Below are 19,900 nucleotides of genomic sequence, written 5' to 3'. Positions count from 1 at the left end.
AGGATTATCTAACTATGGAATAAATACTAACATCAGCTACAATATATACACAGATCAATATTTCTAACACAAGTAATGAGAGCATTACTTCTACTTTTTCCCCAAATAGTGTACTTAAAAGCTGTTTTCTGGCTTAGTGGGCTGAGAAAGTTGTTTTCTTTTTTTACTCTACCATTTAAACTACTTGGCAGAAAGTAAAAGCTTTCATACAACTGCAAGGATGTTACCCTTTTGCTGGATAAATATAACATTTCTTCACTTAAATGATAATGAAGATTTTGGTGGACTTTTTTATTTATGGCAGTTGAGTGCTCTTTTAATACTTCAAAGCTTAGTTGCCATTCTGTGATGCTTTCAGTGTCCTTTTTATTTCTTAGTTAAGTAGTATATTGAAAAGATCACTAGTAGACATCTGTTTTCAAACTTTGGAATTGAGAAGTAATTCCTGAGAGAATGAAAGTAGTGGGTGTGTCGCAGCCCTACTGAAGCTAATAATATTACAGGAGCTACAGCAATGCAATTACTGATAAAGTTCTAAAATCAGGAACAGATATTCGCATTTTTTTTCCCTGGGATACATTTACGTATCTACTGCTCTTCAGTTTAATAGTAGAATCTCTAACAGAAATTGATGATTTAAAATACGCTCTGTAGATGCTGTTTAAAGATGTCTACATGAAATAGTCTTATCAAGGGATCTGGGGATCCATTTTTGGGTTATTTTCCCTAGGTAGATAATGTTACATTGATAGTGTAGTTGTTCAGGTAACCATGAAGTTTCCCAGTTATATGTGAGAGATTAATTTTAAAGATAGAACTTGTGTTCACCACCACTGGTTGTTTTATGCATTAGTTGTCTTTATGCTTTACCAGTGCAACCTCGTCATGATTAATTCAAATAAAAACTAAATTTGATTGTCTCAAAAAAGGCATTTTGTTATTGCTATTGCCTCTTGATTTGTGAACAAGTTATTTTTAAATAGTACATTGTTTAATGTTTTGCATTATTGATTCTATGTTGAAAGTAGACTGAATTGAAAGCTCGTGTTTTACTTGTGGTGCTGTCTTGCCATGGTTTATGTAGGTGGCTGAAGGAGAGCAGTCACACCTCAGCTTCGTTGGGCCACGAAGCCATGCAGTTCTGTTTTTGCAGATCTCAAGTCAGGGCCAGACCCTCTTTGGGTTTATCAGGGGACTTTGTTAGAATGGGACTGTTTTTTTTCAAAGTACATTCAACATCCCTATTTTTTTTAATCTTATTTTTCACTTCAGTAGACAAACTACACATCCTCTCTGATTCTTGATCTGTTTGTTGTCCTTAGGCTGGCAAGCCTAGTCTGCCCTTTTAACTTGCTCTCCTTTAGCTCCCTGAAGCATTTGCTATTTGCACCATCCTTATTCATGATATTTAGTTGAAGACTAAGCGGACATGTCTGGGCTGCAAAAACTGTTTGTGTTGATTTCATTATAGAAGAGGGTCAGCTGCAGTCAGTGGCATTGCTGATTGAAAATCCATGCACTGGTGAGAAGACTGGTTTGAGGTCAATGTCTTTTCTTATTATCCCAAAAAGCCATCTGATATTCTTAGGTAAGCGTGTATTGAGAATAGACTGTCTATGTTATGCAAAAATGGTAAAAATGGTTAAAAAAAAAAAAAGCATAGTAAAAAATCTCTTTTTGTTTGAGAGCCAAATTCAAGTAGCTGTTACAGTGAAAACAAAAAAGTGAGAAAACATAGCAATGCTGTACAGGTATTGCAGCCTACAATAACTAAAATAATTTTAAATAAAAACAAAAGAAAGATGTGTTCACAGGAAATGGGCTTTCTTAGGATCATCCCAAGCAGTTCTGCAGTGGCTCACTGCCCAAGTACCTGGTTATGTTTTTGGCTTCTAGGACACTTTTTGTTGTTGTTGTTCTTGTTTCCTATTAAGGACTGGTAAGTTCCAAAAACTCCAGCTGAAACCACTGGCATTATAGGTACACAGACACTTTGAAAATCTGTTTCAAAGAGTCTTGAAGACAAAATAGTAATTCAGAATGTTGTAATTATTGTATTTCTGTTTTGGAGGCTCTTTCATATGTCATGAGGTAGTTGAAAATGAGAAGAATATTTAAGTGTTAAATTATTTATTCTGGATCTTGACTATTGCCCTCAAACCTGTAACAATTAACCTTGAACTTGATTGATTTGGAAATTTTTGATGTCGCTTGTGGAAAACGAAATGGTGACCTTTACTTGGGGGAAAGGAAGTGGATAAGGAGTGTAATGGCAATCTGATCAAGGAGTGAAAAGGAATTAAAAGTATGTTGGGGATGAGTATGGAAAAAGGACTGTTTTAACTACAATGAAGACATCTATTGCTTTTGAATCTCTATTTTTAAATTTTTTTCTTCTATCTTTTAAGTGGTTTATATGTTTGGCAAAAAAACTAGCTTTCTCTTAAAATTCTATCTGGTTTCACTAGGTATTTTGAAATCACATATCTAGATAGTAATCATACCATATTGTGTTAGATTTATAGTCTTGAAAGACTCAAGACTGCCTGTGTAGTTTGAGATGACACCAACCCTGCAAGGGATTGTTTATAAGCACATATTTGTTAGCTGCTGTTTAAAAAACAAGAAAAAACAATTAATGTAGTTAACTTATTAAGATTTTATTTTTCATTGTTGAACAATTTGTACTTAAAATTCCAAAAAAAAGTAAGATGATAAGGTGGGAAACGTAGTACGTAGTAAGTAAAATTTTTACTGAGAGCAGCCCTTTTGGATAAGGGGCAAATCAAATTTTACTAAATGCTATTGCGACAAATTACTGAAACACAACTAGAAGCAAATACATGTCAAGATGTCAGGTACTTGAAAGCAGACTATATTACTCTTCATATTGTAAATCCTGTCATGTGGTAATTATAAATGTTTTGATATGGATTATGACTAGCACAATATTACAAGGTTTACTATTCAAGATGTAAATGGTTCATCAGGTTCAACTTTTATATAAATTGGAACCAAGTTGTGAAATGGTTTTATTGTAGTAAAATGATAAACATGCATTTAATTGTATGTATGTAAACAAAAAAAATTCATTTTCCTTTTTGTACACTGAACACATTTACCTGTTTGCTTATTTCAGAGGAATAAATGTTTCCATCCCTCTTATCTGCTTGAAGTGTAATTAAAGAACTGTAACTAATTCTGAACTTTCTCAGTATTTTCATCTAGCAATTTCACTTTCATGCTTTATCTCTGTGGTATTCTTGCTGTATTTTCCATCTTTCCTCCACCTTCTCCACAGTATAACTGAGTGCTTATTCAGGAGAAAGAATAAAACTGAATACATCAAAAATAGAAAAAATCTATTTTAATCCTTTGCCTATAGTGACAAGAGGCTAAAAGTGACAATAAAAGTTTAAAAGCTAACATCTCTTTCCCTTGCTTTAGTTGATAGTCATAGTCTTGTACAGAATCCTGAGCTTCATTTTACAACTGGTGAAATAGGAATAAAATCACAAAAGGATGTATGGAGGCGATTCATGAGAAACGCAAAGGGGAATATTTAATATACAAAGAACACTTGTTTGTTTGTTTGCCTTAAATGGAGAGTTAACAAGTTTACTGTAGTTTTCATCTGTCATTAGCATCCAGCAGCTTCAACAGTTACTGAAATTATATATAATCATTTGAACAGTTTACTTGTTTTATTTTCATTGACGCTTTCTTTTTTTTGTCTTGATTACAGTATATAACCTAAAAAGGCTGAACAGACTCAGATATATTGAGTTCCATGTTTTTTCTTGGAAAGCAGTGGAAGCCCCTGGTTAACTGCAGGGTTTTTTGGAAGTTAGATCTTGAACTGAAGGGAGTGCGTGGGGAATGTCTGCCTCGTGGGTTCGTGGTACTCCGTGTTGTGTCTGGAGTTACTATTGTCCTGTGTTACATGACTGACTTGGGCAATCCTCCTCTCACAGGAGCATCCGAAGCAAGGCCGTGCTTCACATAACTTGCCTGATAAACACTTAAAACTAGTCCTGTGCTTTCATTCCAAACCTAACAAGCCAATGATGCTTAAAAATGTAACAAGGATGTGAGTAAATCCCTGTGCTCTTTGCTTTTGCCAGGCGCACTTTTGATGTATAATCTTCCAGCAAGCAATTAGACCTTTTGCTTTTGGGTAGGACTGATGTCACAGCTGCAAACCTGCTTCAGTAATGAAAAGCCTCTCACAGAGCCTTGTTGCCTCTGCAGTCTGCCGGCAGGGAAAAAGTAATGAAAACCTAATGGGATCGGGAGGCTGACTAAATATGAGAAGCAAATCTTTCGGAAAAGCCACGTTTCTTCATGCATTTATTTCTTAAACTTGAATTGTGTTGCCAGTAGTGAATAATGTTCTTTGAGTCTCTGTGGTGGTTTACTTTGGTTTAAGCATTTGTGATGCCTCCATGGCTAGATAACACTGTTAGCACAGGGCGTAATGGGAAATCGCAGCCTTCCTCCTTCGAGCTTAAAATACAAATTGCAGTGCCTTTGAGGCAATCCTTCAAATAAATTTGTAGCAGTGTGAAATCAAACTTGAAGTCTCAATTAGACTGTCACTTGCCATAGAATATTCTGGGCTTTTGGCATAAGCAGCTAAAACGATGCTTGGGATTTTACAACCTGGGACTCTGACCAACCTTGTGGTGACAGTGGCCCGCCCTTTCTGAGGCGGCCTGGTGGCTGCTCTCTTGTGTGATGCTCGGGCCCGGCTGCAGGCCTCCGCGCTTCTTGCCCCCCCCTCCCCTCTGCCTTTCTTTCCTTTCACATCACCATTCTGTGGGTGGAATTAAGTTGCCTTTGCACAGGAAACTTGCACTGTTTTAAACATGCTGGGATGTCAAGCTACCCCTTCAGAAAGTATGGCTTACCTGTGTCCTCAGTGAAAGCCTCTGCACGCATCTCAGCTCCCAAAGGCATCTGGAGTGGTGGCGAGACATCTGTATTGACACTAGTGAAGCCCACCATTTTGTTAGTCTGTTTCCTTTCCTGTCCCATGTCTACTTTTTCCACAATTTAAAGATGATAATTTTCTATAAACCTATTAAGATTACCTACTTTTTCTTTTTTTTTTTTTTGGTTGTTGGAAATCTCTGTTCAACCCTGCGTTGTCTGGAGCCTTCCAGTCCTTGAATGGAACCTGGATCCTCCCATTAGAGGCTGTTGATCTTGAGAGCTGGCTGTCAAACTGGACTGCAAATAACTTCCTTATACTTCTGCATAGCAACAGCCATACAAAAATTACCGTTTGTTCTGATTAACAGAAAGTTCTGTGTAAGTTGGAGCCCTAACTTAGATTGATAGAATATTCCGTAGCCACTGCAGCATGAAATTGTACACAATTGAAAACCAGATGATGCAAAAAGTTGTTGAGATTTTACAAGTGACCATGCTGAAAATCTGTTTCAGCTTGTCTATATGTATGGCACATTAATTGAGTTTGTCTCAGATGATGTTGTTTAATGTACTGGAATCCACAGCGTATTCTGCACTGTCTTATTCATTCTCTGACTAGCGTGGTGGCAAAGTGCTTTGTCGTGCCATACATCTTCTGTGTTTGAGGCAGTGAGACATGGCTGAGATGTGAGGAGGAGTAAAAATGGCAATTTGTCATGAAAATCTCAGCTACTGTTGAGCTGTACAAACAGCAGCAGAACCTTTAGCTTCGGTGTGCACTGTGAAGAAGTACCAGCTTGCTGAAATCGCAATAACTGTATGCCGAGGAGTTGCTGCATAGTTTTTTGTTTTAATAAAATACAATGGAAGATGAAGGAATACTTAAAGTTATGAGCTATTTAGAAATAGAAATATACTTTTAAATATACTTTTAAAGCTGCTGTTCTAATGCTTAAATGTGTGATGTTAAAATGCCATTCAGAGACTCAGGTATTACAGACAAGATATAGTGTGATTTTTCTTCCTACTTTTTTCTGTTGTATACTGATTATGCCTAGGTTATCTGTTTTTATTTTAATTCTTTCAGTTTCAAGGGAAAATATGTAACTTCAGCAATAAAACTGAATGTTTATCAGTTGTCATTACATACTTTCTAACGTTGGAGATAAGTGGAACCATGGCTCTGTGCAGCCTTTGGGAAGGATATAGTACAGGTCTCCAAATCTGCAGGATTCTTGAATAATCTGTAGCACAGTTTCACAATCTGTGTCTTGATTCTCTCATCTGTAAAATGAGATAATACCTCCCTACATGGATGTTACAGAAATAACATCCATGTAATAAGCTGCCTTTATTTTTCTTAAGCAGTGTGATGCCTCTTAATGAGGCATAGTGTAACATCACAACCTTCTGGAATAATGGTCTTTACTTACCTGATGAGATGAGACTGAAATGAACCTTTTGCTTGCTCTAGTGCTTCAGTCAGCAGACTTGAAACAAAACCAAGAGTTGAAATGTCCCTGCCTATAGGCCTCATAGCTATGTACTTTGTGCTGTGCTAACCTATGGCTACCATCAAACAGCTATGTCAGGCTTTCTAGAGAAAAAGAACTCAGTTTCTTAGGGTGATCTGCATGGCTTGGCATTTGGAAAAAAAAATATTTCACACCCAAAAGCATACCTATTATGAAATGCAGAAGATCCATCCTAATGACTTCAACATCATTCAGCCTCATTCTTCCCCAAGGGAGTAACAACCCAGTCCTCAGACCAGTCCTAGAACACTTTTAATCAGCCATCTGCTAAACTGCTCTAATGAGTTTGCACACGTTTGCCTTTTCCAGTGCTCTGCCAGAAAAGGCATTTTATTGGTAGTTTGTTGGTGCTCTGTTGATCTTATTGATCTGGTTTTGCACATTCACCGAAAACACAGAACCCTTTAATTTAGGGCCATCGAGCTTACTTAGTTTGCAAACAAGGAAACTGATCTCTTAGCATAGATGGCATAGTATGGCTGTGTCTGTTACAATTTTAAGAAATGAGATTTATTGTGTTTTCTCTTGGTTTTCTGAAGCTGTATAGTAGGCATCTCATCTGATAACAGAAGGAAGTGTTAACTGTACTCTGAAAGAAATAGGAAATAGAGATGTTACTGAGAACTCATTTAGTTTAATCTTCTTTACATGTTATGCTTTAAAAAATCTTCATGAGACCCAGGGTGAAGGAGGAAGAATGCCTGTTGCTTTTGATGAGACAAGGGTGATTACGAGAGCCCACTGAAGCCCACTTTAGGTTTCAGATAGTCTTAAGAAGTCTTTTTAGCAGTAGGCAGGCAGTGCGGTGCTTTGCGGTATTTTGTATTACTTTGAGAATATGCAGGATGTTATAGGCAGAATATACAGCAGGTTGGGAATTGTTCTTATGCAATGTGTAAACTTGATTAGGTTTTGCTCCTCTGAGCAGTTTATAGTCCTTGGTGTTAACCAAGGAAATAAGATCCAGTTTGGATAAAAATGAAACTCTGCTGTTGAGACGTAAACAATGCATGCGTTTTTAGCAACAGAGATTCCTTTTCTTACTCCGTAGATCAGTGTTTGTGTACCCATAGCAATTCTCCTGTTACCGTCTGAGGAGAAGGAGAGGGATGTTAATGAAGGTATGTCTGTTGCATGAGACTAGTATGTCGTACCTGGGCTCTGTACAGCAGAAACTGTCTGTGCAGGTAGTGGATCTGAGATTTAGTCTCAGATATTTGACTGACTTATTTTAAAGCACCTGGATTGAACTGAGAAGTTGCATGATATTTTGGTGAACTTTCTTATGTTTTCAGCTGTTCTGCATCTTTTCCTTTCTTCTTATCCTCCAGTTCCTCATCCTCACATACTGAGCAGTCAAGAATCGGCTTCCCCCCCTACCTTTTTTTTGTAATTGTTCCTAATTCATGGTAAAGATGAAGCAGACCTTGATGCTGCAATGATATATGCTGTTGTTGATGCTTTTTTAAACCTTTTTATAGGTAAATATGAAAGCGATCTTTTTCTCAAGACTGTTAACAGGATTGTAACTTGTGGCAGTATGTATGTTTACAAGGACACCAAAGCAGTGCCTAGAGGGGGCTCTAGGCTCAAGTTCAAATGTCATCAACATCTTCATAGCTAAGCAATCTTGCTGCAGGGGGAAGAAGTAAGCCTGAGTACTAGGAATATGGTTGGACAGTATAATGCCACCAAAACTCAGCCCTGACTGAAAACTGAACAGAACTACACAAGTGTGTTGAGCTAGCTCAGTGAATCAGTCCAAGCCCTGCTCTTCTTGAGTAACAGCGCAGTAGTCATGCAAGTGATTTGTTTAGTTTCTGTTTCTGTCTTTTTAATTTGAAAACCAAAATACTGTGAATACAAAAACCGTATCTAATTTATTTTTTACCATATTTCTATGGAATTACATGGCTTGAATGCCTGTTTACTTTTCATTGCTTGAAAGCTTTCATCGGTATGTTTTAGCTGTTTAATTTGAGTGCTCCCGGGTGTTACTTTGTCTGAATTTGGAGTTCAGCTTTGAATGCACAACATTTTATTCCCATTGTTTTTATTTTGCTATATATATATTTACTTCAGATGCATCAAAGATTTCTGTCAAAATATGTATTGTAATATATTTTTTATGGCTTACTGTTCTTGCAGTTTTCTGCTAGTTCCTGCCTGTACATGCTCTTAAAATAAACTGGATAGGCTCAAATAACATTCCTTTTGTTCTTCTGTGTGTGTGTTCGAGCACGTGTGCCATTTTGAGTTAAGGTGGGAATTGAGATGGCAGATAGTATAAAGAAAGAGGAGGTTTTGGCTTTTGGAGATTTTGCTCTGTATGCACTCATGTTATCTTTTTGTTTACCTTCTGCTGCCTTACCACCTTGCCAGCAGAACAACTGCAATATTTCTCCACTTCTCTTCTTGACATGGGAAAGCATAGGAATATGGAGCATGGCAAGGATATTGCCTTTGTAATGTCCAAATAAACATATATTGTTCCTACAGAAATGTTTCTAAGCCCTGCAGACTTCCTCTAGGACTTCTTACCTAGAGCTGTTACCAACATATACCGGTGACTTTATTTTGTACCTCTCACCTGGGGTTCAAAGCAGACAATACAAAGAGGAATAAGAGGAATTCCCTGAAACGTGGTGTTTTAAAGGGAACGTTCCTCTGATTTGTAAGATTAATTGGTAGCACAGTTAATAAATAAATAATATCTCAGAGCATTTTAGGACTTTGTTTTTGTTTTGATAAAAATGACTTAGCAGTTAACCAAGTATTGCCAAAGTAGAAGGCTGCCAAATAGGTTATCTATGCCTTGTAGCAGGGGGATTTTGAATAAGCTGATGAAGTCTAGGTTTCTGCAGCACAAAGTGATAATATGGGCAAATGCACTGTTATTCTGGCAAGACCTCAATGGTACCAGTTAAATGTTGCAAACTAAGAAAAAGTGGAGCTAGGGTCTCAGGTAGAATAGACAAAGGCATACACGTATGTATACTTAAGGTATGAGAGGGGGGAAATAGACAAATACTGCAGGGAGAGAGGGAAAACTGCTCTTAGAAGGAAACATTTGTCTAAGCTTATTTCTTCTTCAAAAAACAAAACAAACAAAAACACTCTTCCAAAAAAAAACTTGTTTGCTTTTGTTTTAGAAAATCTAATGAGGCCCCTTAAGAACTATGGAATCGCATGGTGAGCATGTTTCAATTCAAATTAAGTTTCTTTACAGATGTACTTGGTATCGTGCTGGAAAGTCAAGCTTGTGCTGTATTGTTTCAGCATGTCCATGGGCTTCTTGATAGATGAGACCGCCCCAGTTGTGTGGAGAGGACTCATGGTCATGTCAGCTGTTGAGAAGTTGTTGAGACAGGTAAGGATTTACATTTAACTGATACGTGAGTATCCATAACGTCGTTTCAAATTAGCGGTGAGCGTTTCTGTGTCTTGGTCTTTTGTATGGACTTGTAGTGCTGTCAGACTTCTGAAACATGTTTTCTGCACTAAGGATTTATTTTCTCAGTGTCAGTAACTTAATAGAAAAGTTTTCACCGGAGAACCAAATGGCACAAATCTTCTTGCGGACACTTGACAAGAGTCATGGACCTAACTGCCATTTGCAGCCTTGCTTACTTAATGAAAGTTCCATAGCAGGCAAACTGCAAGCAATGTGCATTTGAAACAATAATCCCCGGAGGTTATCTCAAATGAACTAATAAGATTGGTGGTACAGAACTCATGCGGTGTTCTCACTGGTCTTTTGATTTGCAATTTTCTGGCCTTTTGGAACTGGTGTTTGTAAGGAAAATTAGAAAAAATCTTCTGGGGTATTTTTTTTTTTAATTGTACTTCCTGTGCATTTCAAGTATTTATTACAATGTATGGTCATGCATGACTTCCACTTATGTTCAGTCACCTTATGACCATTCTGAGAATAAGAGAATTTAATTTTCTCTCTAGGTAAGAGGAAAAGTTGAAATTTACTGTACTTAACGTATTCTCTTCACATAGTCATTGTTCCATGCATTTGATGAGTGGATCACCCCATTTTAATGCATTTTTGTGTATTTTTAAATAATATTTTGCAAATGTCTAACAATTTGAATGTATAGGTGTCTGTGCTTACCTACAGCTGCATTCCTGTATGTGCTTGTTTATTCACCAGCACTAAGAATTCTTGGATGGCATTTGACAGGTACATGAAAATCATTAGATACTATCTCTGTGTAATGCAGATAATTCGTTGGTTAATAAAACCCCTGGCATATGGAAGCAGGGTGGCTTCTTTATTTCTTGACAGATCGTTTTTTCCTTTTTAGTGTGAGTAGATCTGTGAAGTGCTAATGAGACAAACAGCTGAAAAAATGCATTAAGTGCATTAAGGTTCCCTGTTTAAACTTGGAAGTGACCCACATTGTTCATGGCTGACATCTATTCCAGAGATCTGATGTATACAGCTTGGGGATCACTAGGTTTTGTTTTTTAATGTGTTCTGTAAATACTTCCAAACCTTATGCTCCCTTAATGACTGAGAAGGAGGTGTGTTTGTTTTTTTGTTTCTTTTTTTTTCCCCCAGCCTGTTTCCAGTTTTACTGAATTCTTCTGTTTGTAACAGACTTCAGAATAGCGGCAAATGCTGCTCTAGTTAGAAAGGACACGTGTGTGCCAAAATTTAAGGGAGAACCTCTTTGTCTAGACTTGACATTTAAAAATAAGAGGTATCCATGCCAATAGCTGTGGAAGGCTGTTCTGCCTTCTTCGTGTGTCTCATTGCGTTGGCCAGGCTGACAAAGACTAGAGCCTAAAACCTCAAAGACAGAGCTGAAGTTAGCACCTGCTGCATTCACATACTCAGCCCTGGGAGACTGGAGCCTTTTGGCAGGCACTGCAGTGCTACTACTTCAGTCGGTGGTATCCCCAGATGGGAAGCGTGTGCCAGCTTCCTCGTGGAGGGTGTTGATGGTGCTGTGTAATGAGCTCACTGCTCCCTAGCAGCCAGTGAAGCAGTTACGTGCTGCCCGACTGCAACGGGAACAAGGCAGAGGCCATTAATGCTCAGGGCATCAGTGATTTCACTGCCAATGGAACCTACCTTCTGAGAGAGGAAGGCCTAATAGCTACATTTCTTCTCTCCTGAAGCATTTTTGCCTCTGTTCGATAATCAGGGTTTGCTTAAATCTGCGCTGGAAAGAATTGTTTGTGACTTCTCCCAAGAGGAAAAACTCATAGCCGACAGGAAGAACCAGCGGGTTCTTTCAAATGCACAGGTGGTCTTCAGAAAACGACTGACAAATTATTCAGACTTATACATGCTGCTTTGGTTTTAAAAATTGTAATATCTCCCTTCTGACACAGCTAACCCATGCTTGAGATTGACTAGTAACTAGTGTTAGAGCCTAGGACAACTGAACGAGAGAGGACTACAGCATGTGATAAATATCATTCTCTTTGTGTTGAAAATGGTTTTGTGATCTCTTGGGTCTTTTGAAGCTGTTTCCTCTTTTCTCTTTATCTGTTCTGGTTGGTTGGCTGTTACCAATTGCTTGCAAGAATAAAATGCTTCTGCTTGTATTTAACTTTCTTAAGCAATGTTCTTAAGAAATAGCTGCTTTACCTCTATAGCTACATGTAAACTATCTAAATTAGCTCCCTAATCTAGATTTATAGTCTATAACTTTGAATGCACAAAAGCTCCTTACATTAGAGAAGCTGATAAAATATTAAGTTCTTAAAATAATTAAGTCACCCAGGTAGAAAACACCTGATGGAACTGATTGTGTCAGAAGTTCCCAGGCTTTCACACGAAAAATACTGGTAGTATTTCATAATGGTGTTTACTGTTAGGTCATGGTGGCTTTTTTGTGTGTGTTGTTTTAAGAGGTTTTGTATTTGCTCTGTAAATAAGTTTTTTTCTTTCCATACAAAAGAACCAGTTTTTCAGAGTTGATCATGCTTCAGATACTCCAGTACAGCACTGGAAGGTCTAGTATCCAAACTTATTAACGGAGACTTGTTGACTCATTAACTTGTTAACTCTTCATCGGTCTGTGCCTTTAATTAGTATTTAAATGCTTCTTTTACTCTTGCAGTTTATCAAATCTCTGGAATTCTTTGCCTGGAAAATGCATTTTGTTAAATATATACACTCTGTGGTTCCTTGTGCACCTTGTGCAGGTAGGATGTCCGACTCAAGTATTGGAAGAGCTTTGCAAACATCACTTTTTGTAATACAGGTGTAGTTTTCTTCCTCTTATTCTTGGTGGATGAATGGCTTTCCAGTGCTGCCCCCCCCCCCCCCAAAAAAAAACCAAAAACAATCCACCAGTTTTGGATCCAAGCTCCCCTTTTGACGTGTGTCTACTCAGAAAAACTGTTAGTTCTTGTGAACTGCAAGCAGTAATGGAATATTTGATATTCATAGAACATACAAACATGCTTGTAACTCTTTCAGTTAAACATCTCTAGTTTACATGCCTTGAAATTGTGGCCAGTTGTCATGGGCCATATGATCTGAGGTCTAGTTGTGGCTGAGAAATTACTTTTGTTAACATAATTAGATGTACTGTAGGCCAGTTTATGTTGCAGGATGATAATTCCTCTTATCCAGACTTTTTAAGTCTACTCATTTCCCAGCAACGCTTGTTTTCATATAAAAACTCATCCACCTTTGTTAACACTTCCTTTGAACTTTGCTAGCCTGTAGGTGAGGTAGAACGGAGTATTTTTTGGTTTACTTGAAATTTTGAAAGGGTAGTTCTGAAATCTTTTCTGTGAAGATACCATTAAAGCCTGTGCAGAGAAGTTTTGATACTTCTCCATTGTCATGTGTGCCACTGCGCTTTTCCTATTTGCTTTCCACTTAACATACACTTTTCAAGCTGCGTCCTCTTATATATAGTCCCATTCAGTGCTCGCTCTTTACTCTGTGTTTCCTGATCTAGTGCTATGGTTCAGATTAAGAGTTCCTCAAAATGCATTGTCTTGGTGTATTTGCTGTGGAAATGAGTCCTGGTTAACTTTAGGCTAAATATAGTAAAGATTCTGATTTTTTTTTAATTTTTTTTTTATGAAAGTTACCTAAAATCTGTGCCTGAACAGTGATGTTGCTGAGAAGCTCTGAAGTAAGTGTCAAGTAGACAGCTGAGAGCCTTGGAACAGCACCGATGAGAAAAAGGGGTGGGAGGGTAGGGGAAGGCAAGCAAAACTTGTAGTCTGGTTTAAACTGCTACTGCAACAAGGATTTTATGTCATTATTTATATTATTTTTGTCATTACCACTGTATTAGAGATCCTGTGCTGTAAGTTTTCTAGCACTATTTCCACTTCTGCCTGTTGTGGTTTAATCCAGCAGGCAGCCAAGTACCACACTGTCGCTTGTTCGCTCTCCCCAGGTGAGGTGGAGAGAACTGGAAAGGTAAAGGTGCGAGAACTCACGCGCTGAGATAATGACAGCTCACTAGGTAAGGCAAAAGCCATGCGTGCAAGCAAGGCAAAACAAGGAATGCATTCATTGCCTCCTGTTGGCATGCAGGTGTTCAGCCAGTTCCAGGAAAGCAGGGCTCATCACACAACGATTGCTTGGGAAGATTAATGTCATCACTCTGAATGTCCGCCTTTCTTCCTCCTTTCCCCCAGCTGTTATTGCTGATCATGATGCCCCATGGTATGGGACATCCCTTTGGTCGCTCTCGTCAGCTGTCTTGGCTGTGTCCCCTCCGAGCCTCTGGCGTGCCCCCAGCCTCCTCGCTGGCAGGGCAGCACAAGGAGCAGAAAAGTCCTTGGCTTTGTGTAAGCACTGCTCTGCAACAGCTAAAACACTGGTGTGTTATCACCACTATTTTCATCAAAAATTCCAAACCCAGCATCATACAAGTCTCTACAAATACAGTTAACTTTAACCCAACTAAAACCATAACACGGTCTGAGAAAATCTTACAGTTCAGCAGCAAAGGAGCAAATAGAAGAGTGTAGACATGACCCTTTACTAATCTAGGCTCAATAAGGTTGGTTGCTCTACATCCTAGAATATATTGTGGCAATTGTTTTGCCAAAAGGCTGGCAGAAAGGAAGTGGCATTGCAGTTGACCACCAATTTGTTACTGTAGTCATAGCAGTAATACAAGTGAAGGGGATTTTTTGTTTAGAGTATAAAACTTTTAATGTAGAAGATAGCACATGTTGGTTGCTTACATCTTAACAGATGTGGAATAACAGAGTTCATCAGGTTGAAATACAAGCACAGGGTGGACTACGAGTATAAAGCGCATATTTCAGCGTGTAGTGTTATTCTATATTTATCAATAAAATTGTGTCACTATGAGAAGCAAGCATTGCCTACACAATAGAGATTATAGATGTGAGCAATTCTGTTAAGTGCAACCAGTTCAGTTAGTCCACTTGGAACTAGCCCAGAGAAGCTGCTCTCTTTTCAAAGCAGGGATCTCTGGTTTATTAACATCCTTAACAGGATTTCGTACCCTGACATGACATTTTAACCTATGTTTTTGCAGACTAGCCAGATCTTACCTGGCAAGACTCCTGTATTTCTTCCTTATCCTGCTCCTCTAGAGCAGCAAGAACATCTTGTGCATTGGCAGCCTCCTTGGTATAGTATAGTTAAAAACTAACCCTCAGAACTGCTGAACGTGTTGTGAGCTGTAAAGGTTCCTTAGTTGTACCGAAGAAGGATGAACACATTTTTCCTAGAAAGACAACGAAGTTCTCTGGAGTGGCTCAATTCTACGTTTATCTAATCTCCATTTCTCCCTTGCTCCTTTTAGCAACGGTTTAGTGCCTTTGTTTTATAAAAGGTACATATTGAAAGAAAATTAAATGAACTTTCACTGAAAGGGATATATTTGGAACGGAAATAATACAGAGAAACTAGCAGAAAGCAAATGATACAAACCTCCGAATGCAGAGCACGTGCACATGAACAAAAGGAAATGGGGTCTTGCACTCTGAAGCATGGACAGACTTTATCCCCTACAAATATGTGTTGAAAGAACATAAATTCAGCAAAGGAAATTACCAAAATGATTTCTTTAACGTAAAGCAGATTAGAGCTGTAGTTTTAAGATTCAGTCTTGTCCTTTAAAAAAAAATTTAACTCAGTTTATGTGGTGGTTATAGTTGTACGTTCTGGCTGGAGGTGGAGGTTTTGTGTGCCACTTTCCTTTTGAAGTTCTTCTCTACTAAGAGCAGAGCTAGTTTGAAATCAGCACTTAACAGAAGTAATGGTGGTAGTATTTTTATAGCATTGCATGTGTGTGTGTATATACATATATGCGTCTGGAACTTTTTTTGTAGCATAATGTTCTAATGCTTAATGTATTTTGCAGGTATATGCACAATTGCTTAACACCTGATTGTACATGCTACCTTACTTGCATCTTCTGCAAAGAGCCATCAAAGTGGTAAGGGGTCTGAAGCACGTAATAAGAGATACCGTGAACACTGGATTTACTTGATTTTGAAAAGGTTAATGGGACATCTGAACTGTTGTCTTCAGCTACCTAACGGATACATACAGAGAAGATGGAGGTAGATGCTTCCTGTATGTGCACAGTGAAGTTTTCCCAGAGAGATTACAGATTCTCTCTTTTGGAAGATAATCAGAACTCAGTTGGACGAGGTTCTGAGCAACCTGCTCCAAGTTGGTCCTGCTCTGTGCAGAAGGATGATCCAGAAAACATCTTGAGGTCCATTCCAACCTAAATTGTTCTGTGAATCTGTGATTAATTCTAAAATAGGCATCCTGCTGCATATATAACTAGCAGTATATATAATTTATCTGCAGCTCAGAGAGAAGAAGAAGGTTATGCCTTTCAAAGAGAAGACTGAATGCTCTAGCCAGTGATCAAAACCTGAAATGAAATGCAGGTGTCTCTCTTGTGTGAGTGTCCTAATCACAAAGCTAGACAGACGTGCTTGCAAGACATCTTGCGTCTTGCTCAAATGAATATATAATTAAGTCTTTCAGTCAAATGAACAAGTTTCAATATAATGAATGAGAGCATATTTTCCACAGTAGCACTTAAAGCCATTTGGCCACTTGACAGGTGCTACATCAGATCCCCATAGGCAGAGACAAAATATTCCAACCCAAATAATCTTTGTCTTGAATGAGCATTCTAAATATGAACTAGGAAAAAACGTTTCATCACTTATATGGCAAATATCACTGGGGGCTTGCTGTAGGTTGAAATTATTAGTAGCGTGGTGGGGAAAAATGTCTTTTCGGGATAAAATTAGTGAGAGTGTATGGGTGGATGAGAGGGAACAGTGAGAGGGATTCAGCAGAGAATGACACGTCTTGGGTCAGGAGAAAGGCAACAATAACAAGTTGATGGCTCTGATTTTTTGCAGCTATATTTCAAATGAATTGAAAGGATCCCCAGAATAGTAGTAGTGAGTCAATGATGAAAATTATTCTTATTGTAAATGTAAAGAGCAACTGGAGGGGAAAAAAAAAGCACTGCAGTAAAGCAAGAAGCAAAAAGATATTTTTGGATTGTGGTTTTTAACACTCTTTGGTTTTGGAAGGGCACTCCAAGAGATTTCCCTTGAAGACATTTAAATTGCATTATGGCGGTTGATTGTAGAGACAGGAAAAGGGTGAGGCGCTGCGGTGGGGAATTGTAGCAGAGGTGATCAGGAGGTTGAATAGTGATCAGTATTAATCATATTTTTGCCTTCTAATATACATTTAACAGTCTGTATGCTTGTCTTTATCGACAGAATAGATGTACATGAACTGTGTATGCTAAAGGCAGACAATTAATTTTTTTCTCTGTATTTTGTTTCTGCAACATTTTGCAGTTGAAAATTTTTACTAATTTTAACACTGAATTGTTTTGAAATATTCATTTATCCGGTCTGCAAGTAATTGAGAAACTGAAGCATGTAGTCTGTAGCAGGATATTTACAGTTTATGTTTCAGAGAGGTAAACAAAGCTGTGTTTATATTATGAGCTACTAAGATGTGTTTATATTCTGCCCTGCATAATTTTAAAATATGGTAGTCTCACCAGGTGTCTCTACATGTAAAAAAAAAAAAATGTTGCCAGCATTTCAACAATTTTTTAAAAACTGTGTTCTGTTTTTATTTTCTATTTTGAGTTACCTTAGCCTGAGGTGAGCTCAGAGATTGTTAGGCCAGGCCAGAGGCTGTTATTTTGTCGTTTTGAGGGGGGGAAGTTGAGATAGCACTGTTCTTCAGAGCATGAAGAGCAGTTGCATCTTAGGCAGTTGGGATGCTTGTCTGTTTTTATTTTTGTGATCCAAAGTACAGTAACAAAGAGATGCAGACACTTCATCATTATATAGAGGATCATTGATACAATGTGTTTGTTTTATTTAGAACGGTCAAGATCTGCCATTGAGATACTTTGAAAAAGGGAGCAAAACTCAGTGGTAGTGGTGGCCAAACTTTGCAGTAAGGTCTGCTTCCATACGCTCCTAAGGCTGCACGTAGTTGGCCTGTATCTGCAGCTGGCAGGCAACAGGCAGTAACCGAATGCGTGTGAGATTTTTCCTTAAACCTTCCATGAGCTTTCATTTAAAAGCAGGGAAGGTCAAGAGGTGTGTGCCTTATCACCAAATGTAAGGAACCTCTTTTGAGGGTAGGATAAGATGCCCTCCCATACCTTATAAAGGAGTTTGGGGAGGCAGGGAAGCCTATCCTGATTTTTGTTGCTTTCATTTTGCTGCGACTGAAGGACAAATAACCTAACATCATCTCATCCAAAGCCCACTGAAACCAGTGGGTTTGAAGCTGATTTCTATGAGCTTTAGTTTGTGGCGTTGATGTTTAGAAAAGCCCCGTTACAGGAATTCTTTGTGCAGTCGTCGCTAATCTGCTAAAATATTAATGATGGTCTTGAAGGGCGCCCTGTCTGTTCAGAGAGAACTGCCTAAACCAGTCCCAGTCAGTATGTATGTATTGCAAGGGCAGTGGTTATACTTCCTGGAGATGAGAAGCTAAGCACAGATTGAGGGGTGTCCGGCAGTCCAAGCCGTGGAAGACAGCAGAAAGCCTCTCCTGCCACCCCCTGCCCTCCCAGTTCCTCACAGCCGGAGCATTCCTGCTGCCACCCTGTGCCATATCCCTTTGCCTCCAGTGTTCCTGCATGTTTTGGGAAAGGTGTGATTGAAGGAATATAGGCTTGATTCTTTTGTTCCAGCTGAAGCTACAAAACCTGTTTTGTTGCTTTTCTTCCCTTAATGAAGGAAGTAGGATCTATACAGATCCCTGTTGCTTTATTGGCTTGCCTTAGCAGTTGATATGAAAAGGGATTATAGTCTGTGAAAGGAATTGACAATCATAAAAAGAAGTGTTAGAAAAGCCAGAAGAAAACAAAAACATTAGCCAGCAACATAGTGCTGAACTGGAAGCATTTGCAGTAAATGTATTTTAACTGTCTTTGAGGATTAAAAAAAAAAGCCTAAGAACTGAGTGAGAATGTATTTACAGCAAACATTTCTTGGCCTGGTTCCTCAGCTGTCATGGTTATGACTGTGCAGCTACTGCTGCTGTGGGAACAGGCTGTGAGAGTGTTTTCTTTGCTCTGCTTCCAGTAGTCTCATCTCCAGCACAGATTACACAGGTATGCATGTGTCTGCCCTCCTTTGCATAAAATAAAACAAATGCAAAACGCGCAACTGTGTTTCTGGGTTTGACTAGACAGGAAGAAACGGCAGAGAGCTCATGGTTTTTCAAAATGGCTGCCTTAGGGCTAGAGCTGATGTGTGTGTGTATATATATATGTATGTAATTCCTTCAGCTTTAAAAGAAACTGTTGTAAGATTTAAGAGTTGGCATCATCTGTCTGCAGCCAAGTTCGGAACGTTGTGCCTAAAATGGCATCCAGCTTTGTTCTGTGAGGAAAGAGGTGGCGATTTAAGGATGTTCTCGAGTGTTTGCTAAACAGGAGTACTGGTGGTAGAAGAACTGGGAAAAAGAAAAGAAAACAAATAATGCTTTCTCAAAGTTTCCATAGTTAATGTGAGACTTTTCAAAATACTGAGTGTTGTAGGTAGCTATTGCCACTCTATCTTTTCAGTGATAAGGGAGTCTGTTCTTTCTTTCTGGCCGTAGTTCAAATGAAAAGGGGGACATGGGTATTGCTGCGCTGAATGTTGCAGTACCTAAAAGGTACTGCCAGAATGGAGTTGGAAAGTCAAAGCCCAGAAGAAAGCTGGGTCCACTCCATTCCTGGGATTTTGGAAATATATCATTTGTCCCTCCCAGAGTTGCTGAGAGGTTACTTCAGACTTTTTTCCACTGCCTCAATAAAATAGGTACAGTATCTTTAAAGTGCTGAAGTTTAGAGCTTGATGTAGAGTAAGTGAAATTTAATGGTGCAAGTCAAATTTGTAGGGTCACGGGCTGGAAATGAACAATCCTGAAATTGCCGAGCAGGAATGCTATT

General features: G+C 38.6%; 1 protein-coding gene across 6 annotated transcripts in view; it reads left to right on the top strand.

Annotated features, from left to right (window-relative positions):
• Nucleotides 1-19,900, top strand: part of NUBPL (NUBP iron-sulfur cluster assembly factor, mitochondrial) — an 89,957-nt gene that overhangs the window by 22,116 nt on the left and 47,941 nt on the right. For 3 of the 6 annotated variants that reach the window (XM_083837145.1, XM_083837147.1, XM_083837148.1), the window contains 2 exons: nucleotides 9,623-9,662; nucleotides 9,750-9,840. The exons of 1 other annotated variant lie outside the window; for it this stretch is intronic. In XM_083837145.1, coding sequence (XP_083693271.1) covers nucleotides 9,623-9,662; nucleotides 9,750-9,840 — 131 coding nt within the window. Of the gene's footprint in view, nucleotides 1-9,622; nucleotides 9,663-9,688; nucleotides 9,841-19,900 lie in introns of all 6 variants that reach the window. 2 more of the 6 variants (XM_083837146.1, XM_083837149.1) reach the window with 2 other exon arrangements.

Source organism: Anser anser (assembly GCF_964211835.1).
Source record: "Anser anser genome assembly, chromosome: 5".
Classification (NCBI taxonomy): Eukaryota; Metazoa; Chordata; class Aves; order Anseriformes; family Anatidae; genus Anser; species Anser anser.
This window is presented reverse-complemented; position numbering and strand designations above follow the sequence as displayed.